Source organism: Astatotilapia calliptera, chromosome 4, assembly GCF_964374335.1.
Source record: "Astatotilapia calliptera chromosome 4, fAstCal68.1, whole genome shotgun sequence".
Taxonomy (NCBI): Eukaryota; Metazoa; Chordata; class Actinopteri; order Cichliformes; family Cichlidae; genus Astatotilapia; species Astatotilapia calliptera.
The window spans coordinates 34450891-34468556 of record NC_137425.1 but is presented as its reverse complement, the minus strand read 5'-3'; the positions used below and the strand labels follow the sequence as shown (position 1 = coordinate 34468556).

At 41.9% G+C, this 17666-nt stretch overlaps 1 protein-coding gene and 2 long non-coding RNA genes across 4 annotated transcripts; 2 read left to right on the top strand and 1 right to left on the bottom strand.

Annotated features, from left to right (window-relative positions):
• Positions 1-826: 826 nt before the first annotated feature.
• On the top strand, positions 827-3873 carry LOC113033632 (transmembrane protein 238). The gene is made up of 2 exons (XM_026187619.2): positions 827-1494; positions 2362-3873. The coding sequence occupies exon 1, from the start codon at positions 967-969 to the stop codon at positions 1480-1482; it is 516 nt and encodes a 171-aa protein (XP_026043404.1). The 5' UTR covers positions 827-966; the 3' UTR covers positions 1483-1494; positions 2362-3873.
• Positions 3874-9769: 5896 nt separating this feature from the next.
• Positions 9770-13234, top strand: LOC145428626 (uncharacterized). 2 transcript variants are annotated; one of them, XR_013908929.1, is made up of 2 exons: positions 9770-11396; positions 12465-13234. It is a non-coding gene; the product is annotated as an uncharacterized LOC145428626 (long non-coding RNA). The 2 variants fall into 2 exon arrangements; XR_013908928.1 differs by having other exon boundaries at positions 9770-11420.
• On the bottom strand, positions 12276-17205 carry LOC145428627 (uncharacterized). Its single transcript, XR_013908930.1, has 2 exons — positions 14837-17205; positions 12276-14603 (listed from the first exon to the last, which is right to left on the bottom strand). It is a non-coding gene; the product is annotated as an uncharacterized LOC145428627 (long non-coding RNA).
• Positions 17206-17666: the final 461 nt, after the last annotated feature.

Below are 17666 nucleotides of genomic sequence, written 5' to 3'. Positions count from 1 at the left end.
CAAGCAAAAAAGGGGATACAGGCTCGTGTCTTCTCAATTTTTATTAGGTAATCATGTCAAAATTTGTATTGACAGTCTGCTCATACATTCTTTTTAAACTGTGGTCCTATATGTTGCTATGAGCCACAGAACTTGCTGTATGTTCTTATTTTCCCTGTCGTTTCTCATTATTATATTTATTTGATTTCTTTGCAAATGTGGATTGGATGGGATATTACTGACAGCTGGTTTCATGTTGGTAGCACCTTTTTGGTGACATGTTTAACATGTGCAAACAAGTGCAAAGACTAGGTGGGAGAAAACTTTTACCCATTGCACTGAAATCTCAAGTGGTGTGGTTAGTACATCTACTCAAGCAAAAGGTTGTTGGTTTAGTTCTAGACAGAGACACAAGTACCCTTTGGGGTTGTGTCAGGAAGGGTCTCTTGCATAAAACTCAAACATATGGAGCTAATTGCTGTGGCTACCCCTTTGTGGCAAGAGGGCAGCTAAAAGTAGCAGCACACTATGGTTAAGGGAGGGATGATTCACCCATAAATATAAATTATCTTCTTAATCGATTTTGAAATATTGCAATTGTGCTTTTTTTCTGATGGCCAGTCCTAAAAACAAGATGGCGAAGGCGGCATTGGTCAGGTCATCTGTAGTTTTTTTTTTTTTTTTTGTAGTTTATTAATGCTGGCCTCTCAGTTTATAAAGCCGCTCTCATATTCACGTTTAATGAGTCATACCTGCACTGTAACGTCCGAAGTCTGGGTCCAGTAAGCTACACCCTTATAAACGCTCATCATAAACGCACATGAGCGCAGCCGTCAGGTAGCGTCTACAGCCCCTCCTCTCAGGGGCAGCGCACCTGAGCGGACAGGACGCCACACCTGGCTCACATTGGAGCCGCGCTCAATGCCGCGGCACAGAGACGACGGGAAATAAACTGGCGTCGTGGGGACCGACTTCTCTTTATGGGACATGGAGCCGGCCTATCGGGGTCTGGGTCGCTGTGTGTGCTGCTTCTGGCTCGCGGTGGTGTTTGACATTGTGGGACTGGCCGTGCTCCTCCTCGGCGTGTTTGTCGACGTGTTTTTCTACGACCTGCTCATCTACGCGGGCGCCATCGTCATCTTCCTCAGCCTCATCTGGTGGGTGTTCTGGTATTCTGGGAACATCGAAGTGCCCCCGTCAGAGCTGGAGGATGATGTGGGGTTACTGAAAAAGAACAAGGGCGGACTTGGGGGCATCAGCGGCGCCGTGAGGCGCCTCTCCAGCCGCGTGTCCACCGGCATCCGAAACTCGTTCCGCAGGAACGGAGAACCGTCCCATACGGCCCGCATGCCCAGGTCAGCCTCGGGGCCACCTGTGTCACCGCCGGAGCGGGTGACCGTAGCCATGGCAACGATGGGCAATACCACACAGACTGCTACCTCCTCAATAGCAGACTGTGGCGTAGAGATGCCCCACACCGCTACAGAGACATCACCTGCATAATGACGGGTACAGGTGAGGCCTGGCTCACAGTGCAGCGCACACAGGCCCAGTTATTGTAGTCAGTAAAAAACAGTAAATTAGTCAAAGGAAATAAACGTAAAACCAAGACTTTGAATAGCGGAAACTAACTGAAACGATATTGAGCAACGACAAAGATGGCAAAAATTCAAATCGTATAAGAAACAACACACAGAAAATGGGTTTAATACCTTTAGCCCTTTGATCACGTTTTTCCAACAGATTAGCGACACTGGGCTACTCCTCACAGTGCGTGTGTGTTGGGGACAGGCAGGGATACATTTTTTGTTAGTTTCTCATTTACAAAAATGTGAGAAAATCAGCTTTTTTAAAGCACTAAGCTTGTCCCAAATCTTCTGTAGGTGTTCAGCTGACGTCATAGCATTCAATTTACATCTTCATCCCAATTTTTTTTTTTTTTAAAGATACCCAGTTAGTGCTATTTGATAAATACAAAACATATTACATTTTGGACTAGAAGTCCTTTTTTCAAATCTGTGCAATGATCCCTGGATTAGTCGCATAAATGACCTTCACAGATGCTTTACGTAAGGGTAATGGTACAACAAAAGACAGGTTTCTGTCTAGCCGGGTATAGCTTTTTTTTTTGATGGACTTTAAAAGCAGAAGTAAAAAAAATGGCTGTAACTGTGGCAGTGAAACTCTTATCACTGCATAATCATTAACTACAGTTGACTGGTCACTGAAAGACAAGCCCTTAGTTTAAACAATAGCAGGCTTACCTGAAACTTCCCTGTAACCTCTCCCTCCACATAATAACTGCTGCAGCATAATAAAACACACTCTTTGTGTACTACTTGTCAACTCAAACTAATACTTTATTCATTTTCTTCCCAATAGAGACTACAGACATACAGAGCCCTAAGCCATCTTCAGTGACTCCAGCTACTGCAAAGCCTCTTTATTCTTTGTTTTGATGAGAAAGTATTCATAAAAATGTGATGTCTGCATAGTTTTTGAAATTTGAATGATGAAGTTTTTATTATAATTCACTCCCATTCATGGTGTGATGATGTCAGGTTTAGTACACAGAGGTAGAAAAATGTGTTTAAGTTTCCACGTCTCATCTTCAAAGTTGTTCATATAAAAACAGATTTCTTTTTTTGTGTCCATGTTAATATATCTTCTGATCTGTGAATAATAATATGACATCCATCCATCCGCTTCCATTTATTAATTTAAGTATAACAGGAGCTCTCAGAGGCAGTGTACACCCTGGAGAGGTTGTCAGTGCGTCACAGGGCTAACACAAAGAGACACACAACCATTCAGTTTGACAGCCACAGTCAGTCTAGAGTCACAGTTAACCTAACCCATGCATGTGTTTGGACTGTGGGAGGAAGCTGTACAAGCACAGGAGAGAAAGGCCCCAGACTGCATTTGAACCCAGGACTTTCTTGTTGTGAGTCAGGATTTTAACTAGTGTTATGCCCTCTAATGTGACATATTAAATATAGATATATTTGAAAAAAGTGGTCAGGTTTAATTGCAGCAAACAAAAAACCCCACATGGTTGGACTTACAGGAAGATCATAGATTGGGATAATATAGATATTAATATGCAGAATGAATCACTGATGATCTGGAGGCTCTCACTCCTGAACATCTGAGTAGAAAATAAAGACTATGGATAGACCAGCCAATCAATATCAAGCAGAAGCAGCTCCTGCTGTAAATTTGTTTGAATCAGGCTCTTGGTTCAGGCCACTTATACGGTGACTCTTAATACAGACAGTGATCATGATTACTGTACATATTATGAGCTAGGATTTAGCAGTAGCCAGAATGTTACGCTAGTGGAGTGTTTTTCCTGAACAAAACAGGACTGTGGGGAAAAAAGGTGTAACTGGCAGCTGGTCTTCTTGTTTCCACGCATGCTGATAGCAAGCCTTAGTGACTAACCTTTGGAACCAGCCTAGCTGTGTTTATGACACTGCTGCTTCATCTAACATTAGCTCCACTGTTTCCCCGTACATTATAGGTTCTCTAACCAGTACAATACAAAGAAATTAAATTAACTGGTTACAGCGTGAATGAAGAAAAGTTACTCCAAATATTGTGTTAAACTAGTATGTGCTGTTATTATTTTTTATAACTAAATTTCAAACAGTATGTCCCATGTTTCTCTGAATCATTCGTTAGTGTCGTCTAACATTTTGAACATTGACAGTAATGTCTGTTTTCACAAAGTTGTTTCCATTCCCGTTTTGTACAAATGTTGTGCATTTCTATTTAACTGATATATGTTTTCTCCATTTTTCTCTCATTGCTGTACAATGGCTGACACACTCAAATTAGATAAAAGATTGTGGGTTTAATCAAATAAAAGATTATTTTTCTTTTTTTAAATTACCTTTACTTTCAGTGTACTTTTCTTTGTTCTCTGAAAAGCTCAATTTCTACATATTTGATCTTTTACTTTATTAGGTTTATTTAACTTTTTCGTGTATTGTGAGTATTTAATGTGACACATCATGGAAATATTACGTTTCCACAACTGTCAACATTCTTCATATTTCCAAGTACCACAGGTAGTTTAATCAGAGGTGTGGACTCGAGTCACATGACTTGGACTCGAGTCATTAATTTTATGACTTTAGACTTGACTTGAAAAAATGTTCTAAGACTTGTGACTTGACTTGGACTTTTACACCAATGACTTGGGACTTGAATTGGACTTGAACCGGTTTACTTGAAAAGACTTGATATTTTACCCCAAATATAAAATTTAACATGCATATTATATAGAGATTGAAAATGTGACGTCATTCAGGGGTAAAACCGCAAAGGATTCTGGGAACTCGTGGCAAGAGGTACTAGTGCACGCAGGCTTTCAATTGAAATCAGTTATACAGCGATAAAAAGAAACACAAAAATGTCAAGAAGCTGTTGTATTATTAACTGCAATACCCGGTCGCATGACAGCCACGGGAAGCCGACGGGTAAAGAGATCGGTTGTTATCGGATTACGTCGTTGAAGAGAAATTGTTCGAGCCATGTTTCCGAAGTAACAAAGACGCGACTGGATTGCAGCCATTCAAAGACCAAATATAACGTCCCAGAACACTCCAGCTCACAGGTTAGTCTGCTCCAAGCATTTCCACAAAGGTCAGTCTGCTGTTGTAGTTAATACGTCATTTTCATAACATAATTGGTGATATAGGTTACAAGCAAGTCTGGCGCTGAACAGAAATGGTCGCGCTATGCTCCTTTGTTTATTGTGCATAAATAGTGAATTGTCCTGACACAATATTGCGTTTCGCTTCTGTTATTATGGTACATTGACAAAAACACATACTTTTATTCACAGGATAAAACAGTTGTTTGTATCACTAATTGCCCAGTACGATTACAGCATACAGTATTATTGTCACTGCTACATTTCTGTGATGCTACCAGAAATTATTTCCACTACTAATTAATTACCGTTGAGCTCAAAGGTCCTATTAATAAACTGTTAAGGAATGTGTATTTATGAAGACAATTTGTGAGACTGGTAAACTTATGATACGTACGATGGTCTTTCGTTCTACACGGTGCATTTCAAGGTCCTGCACCCATCCGTCGGTAAACTGTACCTGGGCTTGTTGCAGTGACCTGAAGTTACTAAACTTCATGAGTGTATGCACTCACTCCAAGAACCGTATGATTATAAATATGCATATAAATATGCTACGATGAGATAGCTGACTTCATCTAACTAGCAAATGTTGTCCAGGCTACGTTGGTGATACAGTTTTTTTTAATATGTATGATATTTTTGTCATGTGATTTTAAAGCCGGTCCTACAACCGCATCCAAGAATAACATGCAGCTTATCTCAGAACTGTCGGTGAAAATTATTCTTGGAGCTAGGTTTAATTGAGCTGCATTTTAAAAAGGTGCAATTTCACAATTTGTGTATATTTTCTAAGTTCACTATTTTGTCATGTGTTGAGAAAAACACAGATTTAAAAATTACATGGTCTAATATTTACATTTAGCATAACTGCAACATTATTTTTTCATTTTTTTTTTTAAAGACTCGAAAGGACTTGAAATTCAAAGTTTCAGACTTGTGACTTTACTCGGACTTTTACACCAGTGACTTGAGACTCGACTCTGACTTGCCTGACATTACTTGAGACTTGACTTGAGACTTGAGGATAAAGACTTGAGACTTACTTACTTGAGACTTGCAAAACAATGACTTGGTCCCACCTCTGAGTAGTTATAGGCATAGAATAAGGTAAACTGTGGCCATGAAAGCATCCACGTGATCAGCAACAGTTCTCAGGTTGTGGCATTCAGATCAGGATTAAGTAGAATTAAAGACTACTGTGAGATTTGGTGGCACCTAGCAGTGAGGTTGTACAACCAACCAGATAGTCCAGTCACAAATCAGTCAGTTTCTTGACAATTAATAAGCAAATTGTCACGACCACTGATCAAAGCCCACTGATCAAAGCCCACTGATCAAAGCCCACTGATCAAAGCCCACTGATCAATAACCATGAGTACCATTCACAGAGAGGTGGGGAATGGCTGCAATCACAGCATTGTAAGATGGTGACAGATGTACCCTTAGGCCCCCTCCTCCATTCAGAGATGGTCTTTCCCTTTTCACGTAAATGGCCTCCTTGACTCCGCCCTCAAACCAGCGTTCCTCCCTGTCCAGGATGTTACATCCTCATCATTGAAAGAGTGTCCACTGGCCTGTAGGTGTAAACAGACTGCAGAGTCCTGGCCTGACGAGGTGGCTCTTCTGTGTTGTAGCCAGAGGTTGTTTGGTTTCCCCAACGTATAAATCCTGACAATCCTCCTGCACTTAACAGCGTACACTATGTTACTCTGTTTGTGTCGGGGGACCCGATCCTTGGGGTGGACCAAGTTTTGGCGTTTTGGGGTTTAAAAGCCACAGAGACCCGGTGTTTAGAAAAAATGTGTCGCTGCTCCAATACTCCTGACATGTACGGGATCACTACAGGTGGGCAGCGGTTGTCCTTCCCTCCTGGATCGGCTGGAGCTTTCTTTAGGAGCCTTTCCTGCTTTGACAAAAGTCCAGCTGGGATAACCACATTTACTCAGGGCCTTCTTGATGTTTTTCTGCCTCCCTGGCTGCTGTGTCTGTGGGGATGGTGTTCGCTCTGTGTTGTAGCGTCCTGATGACGCCCAGTTTGTGCTCCAGTGGATGATGAGAGTCAAACCTTAGATACTGATCCGTATGTGTAGGTTTACGGTACATATGGTCAGGTTTTAGATGTCCCCCATTACTGATGGAAATCTCACAGTCTAAGAAGGCTAACCTGCCACTTTTCATATCCTCCCTGGTGAATTTGATGTGTCGGTCCACTGAGTTAATGTGATCCGTGAAATGTGAAACGTCCTGAGATTTGATTTTCACCCAGGTGTCATCCACATGTCTGCACCAATGGATTGGTGGTGTTCCAGGGTAGGATAGCAAAGCCCTCTTTTCCACTTCTTCCATGTACAAATTGGCCACAGTGGGTGAAACTGGGGAGCCCACGGCACACCCATGTTTCTGCCTGTAGAACTGAGCCTTGTATGTGAAGTAGGTGGAATGAAGTACAGAACAAAAGTGTTCTGGATGTGGTGTTTAGAGCTGACTATCATCGGTTTGAGGATCGAAGCCAGAAACTTGGTGATGTTATCGGTGACCATCCTGCATAAAGTGCTTTGAGAGCTCAGAGTAGAAAAGCGTTATATAAGAACCAGTCCATTTACCATTTACCAAGTTGTTCATATAGACAATTGGTATACCCTGTTTATGTGTCTTTGGTAAACCACACAGATGATGTAGATTCCCCTGTGTTATGAGGTCCGGTCAGTAGCAATGTGTTGCTCTAACTGCTTCACACAACCTAACATCCTCTTCCTGTAACCACTTCCTGGGTCTCGTTTCAGGGGCTCATAAGTATTTTTATCACTAAGCAGTAACAAAATTTTCTCATGATAGTTGTGAAGCCTGGTAAAAACCTGAGACATTTGGTGTGTTTGTGTGGTTTCTGTATTACAAAATACATTGGTTTTTACAGTCCCCCTGCTTACAGGTTCACCACTTCTCAGCTTTCCAGCTGGCTCCATCTCCAGGTCCCAGCATCACTGATATAGTGAAAGCATATGTGCTGAATGGCTTTCAGCTGCCCCACCAGTTTCCCTGGCACTGTCCCTCGAGCCCACTGCACCACCCCTCCTCAGACCACACCTCCAACACAATAGTCTTTCTTGTTTATCAAAGCTGTGCACCTACCCTTGTTTGGCAGAAAGATGATAGTGTTGTTGTCGTTACTAAGCGATGCGAATGCCTTCCTCTCCTCCATGCTTATTTTGGATGCACTGCTGAGACAAGCCGAAACTTTCATTTGCAGTTACTCCGCTTCATGTCTGCTGTTGTTTCAGTTGCTGTGATCAGTTCCACTAGTGGGATTTTTCTTGGCGTCACAACAAAGTTCAACCCTTTTGCAAGGATGTTTTTCTCTGCTTGGGTGAGCTGTCTGTCAGACAAAATGTTTAACCCACTTGTCCCCATCCTCAGTGTGGCATACTTTTCTCTTAGGACACTCTCCATATTTTGGTGATGTTTCTGACGCACAGATTTCCTGTTTCCTGGTCTTAGACTTCTCATGCTGTGCTGGGCTAAGTTTGTCTGTGAATTCAAACACCTTTAGGAGTGTATTCTCATTTAGAAGCATTGTAAATTAATGATGAAGAAATGAACCTCCCAGCCCATTGTTCATAAGTGGTGTTAGTTTCAGTCATTATGCAAATGTCCGTTTATAAGATTGGGGAGCCCTGCAGTCAGCTGAGTCTAAAGACGTCACTTGGATGAGTGACAAAACATTTCTCCCTCTGAAAACGTTACGTCCAGATGAACAGAATCAACTTTTTGGGACAATGCTTCATAGTTACAAATTATTCTTCACTAATAAAAGCATGCTTAAGTAGTGCCCAGAAAACATTTCCCACACCAGAAACAGCCGGGACTGTGCCTAGTGTTATATTGACCCCAGTATCATTTCAAAATTTGCTCTGCTTGTAATGTCCACTACCTCTATTGCTCACTGGGATGCAACATATCTGATATATTACTTTAGTAATTTTCTTAGTGTTACCCAGTAAAACATAACTAATGGGGATTGAACACTTTTACACTGTTGTTCTAGGAGCTGTTTTGATTATTTTATTGTCGCAGCAATTTCTCCAGATTTCTTTACTAAAGTTCTGTCCCTTTTTCTGTAGTTTCTTTTGTTACAACCCATCTAGGGGACAGGTCATAGCATGGATGAGGCACTTGCTGCCCCCAAGACCCAAGCAGCCACAGGAGACAATTGTCACACAGTGGAAATTTGTATTTATCTTGTATATTGGTTTTATTCTGAATTTTAGTGTTTATTTATGAGTGTAGTTTTTATTTGCATGATTTCATTCTGTTTGTATTGCATGTTTTTAGTGTGTTATTTGACAATGTTTTAATCCACTGTGGATTGGGTGCATGGGACAAATTAGCTGATAGAGATCACCTGCTGAGCTTTGGGTGTGTCCAGAGGTGGCCTATCAGCTGTTTAAAGACCTATTAAAAGGAAGCCAGCTGAGTACTGGAGAAGATAGGCCCCAGACATGAAGAGGAGTGCAGGAAGACCAGGTGGAAAAGAAGGACCCCGGCCAGCGTAACACGGCGACCCAGTTCCGACAGCTGATCTGTCAGGATTAGTTAACGGACTCAGGCGCAGACCAGGAATCCTTTTAGAGAAGACAGTTAATTTATTTATACAGACAACACCAGGTGATAATATATAAATGGTAAATGGCCTGTATTTATATAGCGCTTTACTAGTCCCTAAGGACCCCAAAGCGCTTTACACATCCAGTCATCCACCCATTCACACACACAGTCACACACTGGTGATGGCAGCTACATTGTAGCCACAGCCACCCTGGGGCGCACTGACAGAGTATACAATGTGCTGAAGGGGGGTCCAGGGCTCCAGGATCCGTGAGGGGAGGGAAGGGGATCAAACGTGCTCCAAAAGGTCTCCAAATCACTCTCCTCACTCCTTAACTGGGTCACACTCATTCACAGGATTACAGGCAGGGAAAGGTCCGGGAAAGATCTGCGCACAAAAACTTCAATTAGAGGCAAACTGACGGAAAACGTCTCACAGATTCTCAAACCAGAGGTGTGGACTTGTGTATATGGAAATTTGTTTCAATAAAAAAAAAACAAAAACAAAAAAAAACAAACCAACAGGTAAATGAACTTTTTTTTTTTTTTAATTATTTGAATATATGTAATGGGAAGGCTTTAGGACCCAGAGGCTCCAAGGGAGGGTATAAAAGAGGAAGTAGCAGCAGGTGCTCTTCTTCTCTCATTTGTACTGACGAGCGGCTGTGAACAATGGATGTGTGAGTTGGTGAAGAGCCTGAGAAGTTTTGTCTTCTACACAAACGGTTGTTTTAAACCTCCACAGCAGAGGTTCGAGGTACAGGCTGTTTTTCTTTTAGTGCTTTTTTAAATTCGTTGAAATGTATTTGATGTTTATTGTATTTTATGTTTCTAGTAGTGATTTTAGAAGACAAGCCAGGTGTGCAGCAAACACAGTTGTCTGCTGGAGGTATGTTAACTTAATATATTTGACATAAAAAAAAGTATATTTATGCGCTACAATCGAATTTATATTGTATTGCCTCCTGCAGGACAGGCTGCACATGTGAATTTGTCACTGTTTTTTCCTCCTGTTTTTCGTTGCATTTTTCTCCCAGGTTGGTTTTAGAGTAGGGTCACCTTTTAAAACTGTTTGTTTTTTATGCTGGGTTTGTTTTTATTTTCAGTGGGCTGGTGCAATATTAGTCGGGCAGTGTGCAATCCCTGAGCTGGGCTCTTACTTTAGGGGAATTAGGTCTTTTAGAGGTGCTCTGTGTGGATTTGCGAGTGCATGCAATAAGTGTTCTGTTGGGCTCTGTGATGGCTGCACTTACAGCCACACAGTGGTAATACCCACCATGTTAGTGTAGAGACTTATAAGTAACATTGCATTCACATTTGTCTTTCTTTAAATATAGGAATTAATTTACAGGACAAATAACTGGTTTTGGTTTGGAATTCATTCACATATCCACATAACACTGCATTCTAAAATAAGTGCGCACATTTTAGTTTACACTGTTATGTATGATTAATCTTTTGTTTTCTGAGTTACCTTAGTTGCCGCTAGTGATGGCCCGCTTGAAGCTGACGCTCCGGAGCGTGTGTCGAAAAAAACAACACACTGGTTCAGAAGCACTGTGTCGAGGCTTGCTTCGTTTGGCAAAAGTCACGTGACCAGTGACGTCCGAAGCTTCGTTACGCACGTAACTGCTTCGGTACCTGATTCAAACAGATATAAGGAAGTGAATCATCCACGGGATTCGTGGAGTGTGTTGATGGTGACAGATAGCGACGAGGTGATCATTCCACTGACAGATATGGAGCCAGCGAGGAAGAGAGGACGTTCTGGTGTTTGGGAATATTTTGAGTTGATTTTGCTCAATTCATTTTATCTGCCGAAGTGAAAAACCTGAAATGTCCAAAATCATGTTTTCATAATGTAAATATCATTACAGCATATGACTTTAGGAACACTTCCATGTGAATTAAAGCTAATGAAGACTACAACAATGTATTTGACACTATACGTACATTACATTGCTACAGTTTAGAAAATCATTTTGTTTATTGTTTTTAGGTGATAGTCTGCAGGACCCAGGAATACCTGCATATCTACCAGCTTGCAGTGTAGTTCCTGCACTCCACAGCCTCTTCTGTTCCATGCAAGTGGATTTTCTCCAGGGCAGGAGAAACTATTTCTAAGAAAAGAAACAGACTCAGCCAGCGCACAGTAACACTAATCCTCTTTTTAACTGTAAATAACAAAAGGGCTACCTTACATTGATCATGTTTTTACTTTGCAAGTTCTTGATTAGGGGTGGGTTTTGATTATCGCCTTTCTGATTACAATCCATGCTAAATTGAATAAAGTGATATTGATTCATTAAAATCCCGTGTCGATTTGTAAATTAACGTTATTATGCCTGAAACGCCAGCATCTCAGGTTAAACCTCACAACATGTCGTCAAACACCATACAGCTAAAACAGTAACTGGGAGCAGGTTTACGGAGTCTGCATACAAACGTGAACACAGAGCGCGGACCCGACGCGTCAGAATCAGATTTTGATGTGTCGTCAGGTCCGCGCTGTGTTTGCCTCTTTTTTTTCCCCGCTGGCTTCTGCAGCTGCAGGTTTCATAACTCTCTGTTTACATCTCTAATTAAGTCTCACATGTGTCAGCTTTCTTTTAATAGATACGAAATTATGGATATATACTGTTAAATGATCAGAATTGTAATATTTCTGACTGAGGCAAAACTTTCCAGATTCCAATCAAATTGAATCGGATCCTGTATCGAATCACAATGATTCTACAAATCAGTGACGATGCAGCCGTACTCAGCCCCCTAAGCATTTTCCCTTTCCAGTTCACAATCAATCCCACCCCTAGGTCAAAAATATGTATAGGACAATTGGCCTAATCTAATATTTTGTATGAACCTGTCCAGCTGTCCAGTGATTAAACGACAAGTAGATGGAGGCAGGACTCCACAGCAGGGGCATACTCCATAATGTGTTGTGCATTATCATATGTATATTATATATATTGCTCACTTATTGTATTTACCAACATCAAGGAGTTATGAGCAAAGAAAGGCCACCATAGTGCATGTTTAAATAGGGAAAGTTTATTGATCAAAATGTATTACGCAAATACGCATTACATTTTTTTCAGCCCCCCAATCGAGAAAACAAAACCAATTACATGTTCAAAGCAACGGAACGGTGGCCCAATATCAGAGAGAACTCCACTCTTGAGTGAGCAGTGATGCTTGAGCAGTCCGTTTTATTTTGCAGATTCAAGCTGCTCTTCAAAATTTTCACCACCAGATGTCACCGGAGAGGACTGTGTTGAAAAGCTTCGAGTAATGAACCGTTTTTCAATACAAGCTTCAGTGCTTCGGAAAGCTTCATTTGGCCATCACTAGTTGCAGCTGTTCCAGTCCCTTGATTAAGGAGCCAAGAGGTGGAAAAGGGGCGGAGCGAGCTTTAAAGGAAGACTGCAAATTGGTTCATGCCATAACTCGGGACCATGGGGGGGAATTGGAGTTCATTATGTTAGGTTTAGTTAGGTTTTGTGTGTTTTACCCCTTCTCCTGTTTTTGTGGGCTGATCAGCCACTATTTAAGTTTCCCCTTTGTCTCCTTAAGTTAGGTCAGTTTGTTTGAGTTATCAGTTGTGTTGTCAACTTTGAGTAGAGTTTTGTTATTTTGACCTCTTTTATGAGCCCAAGATTTTGATTCTTTTTGCATGAGTTAACCAATTATGTTTTTTGGGTTAAATTAAAAAAATCTTTTTTTTGGACTTTAACCTGTGCCTAAGTTTCTTTCACTGCTTGGTCCATCACAGGCTTGTATTTATTTGGGGTGGATTTGTTTCTTTTAAAGCAACGAGCATCTGGGACTGCCGAGGGAGAGCAAGCCCACAGGTGAAAGTTGCATTGCTGGCAGGTTGCACCAATAAGACTATATTGTGGTCGTTAGTGACCTTTTCCATTTTGATGTTTTAGGCCTTTTGCAAACCCTTTGTTTTCTTTTAAAATAATAAATTTTAACGTATCTGACTGATATTTGACCCTCTTGTCCCGTTTATTCTGGGCTCGTTCCTGTAAGAGCTTTGGGCCTGAAAGTTTGCACGAGTAGTATAGAGGCCCTTAGCGGTTACTCGGTGGCTTTTACTCGCTACATATGAGTGCTTGTGTATAAATACACAAACCATACACATATGCTTTCAATTGTGTAATTTAAGTGATCTAGGTAGTTCTGTTTTGGAAGTTCAGTTAACGCTAGAAATGTGCTTTGGAGTTTGTACGTGCTTTCTCTAGGAGCCACCGCATATATTTATAAACATATATAATTAAAACCACTTTTTTTTTTTACATCAGTAATTCCTTTTGTGCATAATTTTATATTATTGTTGACAATAAATCAATTAAAGCAACAAAACACCCTCAAGAGCTGGTTGGGAGCTGAAAGAGCCGGCTCTTTTTAGTGAGCTGAGCCGGTTTTCCAAAAAGAGACGGAAATCCCATTACTACTGGCAGAGTCCAGCACCCACCAGAAAGGAGTCCAACATTGCCAGTTATTTGAACCAAGCTCTTGTAATGGATGTACATGATCGAATGGCCTGTAGCAATGGGCCAGACACCCCATACTGTTGAAGCACCTCCCACAGGACACACTGAGGGACAAGGTCGAATGGCTTCTCAAAGTTCACAAAACACAGCCAGACTGGTTGGACAAACTCCTATGCACCTTCAAGTACTACTACTGCACATAATACTTACTGCATAAAATGCTACTTACTTACTGTACAGAATTCACCTACTTGCTGCACACAATGTCCCCCATGTATATATTCACCTAATGTATAATGTTCTTCTCTCCCCTTTTGCACAGTCGAGGAGTGTCAGGATACATTTCACTGTGTGTTGTACTTGTATAACTATGCATGTGACAAATAATGAATCTTGAATCTGAATCTTGAAGTATCATGGGGAGGATAAACAGCTGGTCCAGTGTTCTACGACCAGGACATGCATTGTTCCTCCTCTATCAGAGATTCGACTCTCCTTTCCAGCACCGTGGCATTTTCCCAGGGAAGCTGAAGAGTGCGATCCCTCTTTAGTTTTAGCATACCCAGCAGTCCTATTTCTTGAAGATGGGAATCACCACCCCGGTCTGCCAATCCAGAGCTACTGCCCCTGATCTCCATTAAACATTGGCATGTGAGCTAAGACAGATCTTCAATATCCAGAGCCTTCAGGAACTCGGGGCAAAACTCTTCCACCTGTTACGGCCCTTGCAGGGCCTCCTCCTGAAGGTGCCTGTGTGGGCGTGTCCTTCAATCTCTTCTGCCTGAGGTGCCACCCCCCCTGTTACGTTCCCCTAAAAGGGGTCTAGGCGATGAGGGGGGGAGGGAATAACAAAATGTGTCCTGGTCAGAAAAAGGAGAAAGAGGTAAAATGGTTAAATTAAAGAGTTTTATTAAAGTTCCTATTAATATTCAACTAAAAGAGACGGACAAGCCGCTATCACCATTTAAGGAAACCAACAAAACTCAAGCGTTGGTTTATAAAGTAAAACGTAAGTCAAAAAGAGAGAGCAGCTCACTAACTGCAAATACACCAAACACACCTAATAGTTGTTTAACTGCATCAGTGACCTCACCCCGGTGATAGAAGAGTCGTCCCCCTCATCCTCCTTCCTTTACAGAAGATGTGCCGGTGAGATTAGGGAGGTGTATCAAGTATCCCTTCCACCGCCCAACAATACCCTTAGTCAGCAGTGCTCCGCTGGCACTACGCACGGTGCAGGTAGAAGACCGCTTTCCTCTCCTGAGTCAACTGACGGTTTACACGAATCTCTTTGAGGCAGTCTGAAAGTCTTTTTTCATGGCATCGCCAAACTCCTCCCACACCCAGGTTTTTGCTTCAGCCACTGCCTGAGCCGCCTTCCGCTTGCCCTGTCGGTACCTATCAGCTGCCTCAGAAGTCCCACAGGCTAACCAAGCCCGATAAGAATCCTTCTTCAGTCTGACGTTTCCCTTCACCTCTGGTGTCCACCATCTTGTTTCGGGGTTACCACCACAACATGCACCAACAACCTTGTGGGCATAGCTTCAGGAATGGAGGTTCTGAACATGGTCCATTTGGACTCATTGTTCCCCAGTCTCTCTCGGAATGCTGTCAAAGCTCAGCCGGAGGTGGGAGTTGAAGATCTCTCAGACCGGGACCTCTGCCCGGTCTTCCCAGCACACTCTCACTAGATGTTTACCTGATCCAACTCACCACCAGGTCAGTTGACAGCTCAGCACCTCTCTTCGACCAAATGTCCAGAGCATACTGCCGCAGATCCAATGATATGATTACAAAATGTATCACTGACCTGCGGCCTACAATGTCCTAGTGCCACGTGCACTTATGGGCTCTCTTATGTTCAAACACAGTGTTTATTATAGACAAACTGTGGTTTGCAGTGAAGTCTCTTAACAAAAAAAACCACACTCAGGTTCCGATCCAGCAGGCCATTCCAACCAATCGCACCTGTGCAGGTCTCACTTTCATTGCTCATCAGCATTGACTTCTTCCAGTAGGATGACAGAGTCCAGAGGCGGAGCATTCGATATTGTTGACTATAATGTTTTATTAAAGAGATAAGAGTATGCTGTAGGTATTAAACCACTACAGCACAGTACCTGTAAGTCCTGTCATATCTAACAGATTCCAATTTGTGTATGTAAATGGACACACCTCTCCACACACTAAGATTAATCTAGTTCCTAGGCTGTTTTATAAAAAAAAATGGGAAGAAGTAGTTTTCAGTTTTATAGACTATCATCAGTGATGCCCTTTGAAGCAAACTGCAGGCATTTATGGTCACAAGCCATTAAGTGGACTGACTGGACAGAAAAAATCATTAAAGCTTTAAGAATTCTCATCTTTGCAGTGCCCAGTTATTAACAAGCAAGGACATACTTGAGCAGTTAATCAGCAGATATCTTACCACACAGCAAAACTAAATACTCTCAATTTGGAAATTCTTAAAAAAACCCCTGTAATGACATGTATGATTCTACATGACAATCACAAGCTCCTGCACTGAAGACACAAATGTAACATGTAAATAGCACTAAGTTGACCACAACAGCCAAAAACCAAAAGGATTACCCAAACACAGATACTATGACGCAAAAATTACCAACCAGTAATCCAACCAAGTGATCTGTTATCTCCACCACACAAGTCAATTCAATTTTATTTATATAGCGCCTAATCACAACAAAAGTCGCCTCAAGGAGAAAAACTCAACAATCATATGACCCCCTATGAGCAAGCACTTTGGCGACAGTGGGAAGGAAAAACTCCCTTTTAACAGGAAGAAACCTCCGGCAGAACCAGGCTCAGGGAGGGGCGGGGCCATCTGCTGCGACCGGTTGGGGTGAGAGAAGGAAGACAGGATAAAGACATGCTGTGGAAGAGAGACAGAGATTAATAACAGATATGATTCAATGCAGAGAGGTCTGTTAACACATAGTGAGTGAGAAAGGTGACTGGAAAGGAAAAACTCAATGCATCATGGGAATCCCCCGGCAGCCTACGTCTATTGCAGCATAACTAAGGGAGGATTCAGGGTCACCTGGTCCAGCCCTAAATATATGCTTTAGAAAAAAAGGAAAGTTTGAAGCCTAATCTTGAAAGTAGAGATAGTGTCTGTCTCCTGAATCCAAACTGGAAGCTGGTTCCACAGAAGAGGGGCCTGAAAACTGAAGGCTCTGCCTCCCATTCTACTTTTAAATACTCTGGGAACAACAAGTAGGCCTGCAGAGCGAGAGCGAAGTGCTCTAATAGGGTGATATGGTACTACAAGGTCATTAAGATAAGATGGGGCCTGATTATTTAAGACCTTGTATGTGAGGAGCAGGATTTTGAATTCTGGATTTAACAGGAAGCCAAAACAGGAGAAATCTGCTCTCTCTTTCTAGTCCCTGTCAGGACTCTTGCTGCAGCATTTTGGATCAGCTGAAGGCTTTTCAGGGAGTTTTTTGGACTTCCTGATAATAATGAATTACAGTCGTCCAGCCTGGAAGTAATAAATGCATGAACTAGTTTTTCAGCGTCACTCTGAGACAGGATATTTCTAATTTTAGAGATGTTGCACAAATGGAAGAAAGCAGTCTTACATATTTGTTTAATATGTGCATTGAAGGACATGTCCTGGTCAAAAATGACTCCAAGGTTCCTCACAGCGTTACTGGAGGCCAAGGTAATGCCATCCAGAGTAAGAATCTGCTTAGATACCATATTTCTAAGATTTTCAGGGCCGAGTACAAAAACCTCAGTTTGATCTGAATTAAGAAGCAGAAAGTTAGCAGCCATCCAGCTCTTTATGCCTTTAAGACATTCCTGCAGTTTAACTAATTGGTGTGTGTTATCTGGCTTCATGGACAGATAGAGCTGGGTGTCATCTGCATAGCAGTGAAAATGTATGCTATGTCTTC

Bases quoted from the DNA above. Each gene is read 5' to 3' on its own strand.
- LOC113033632 (XM_026187619.2), top strand. From the start codon at position 967: ATGGAGCCGGCCTATCGGGGTCTGGGTCGCTGTGTGTGCTGCTTCTGG.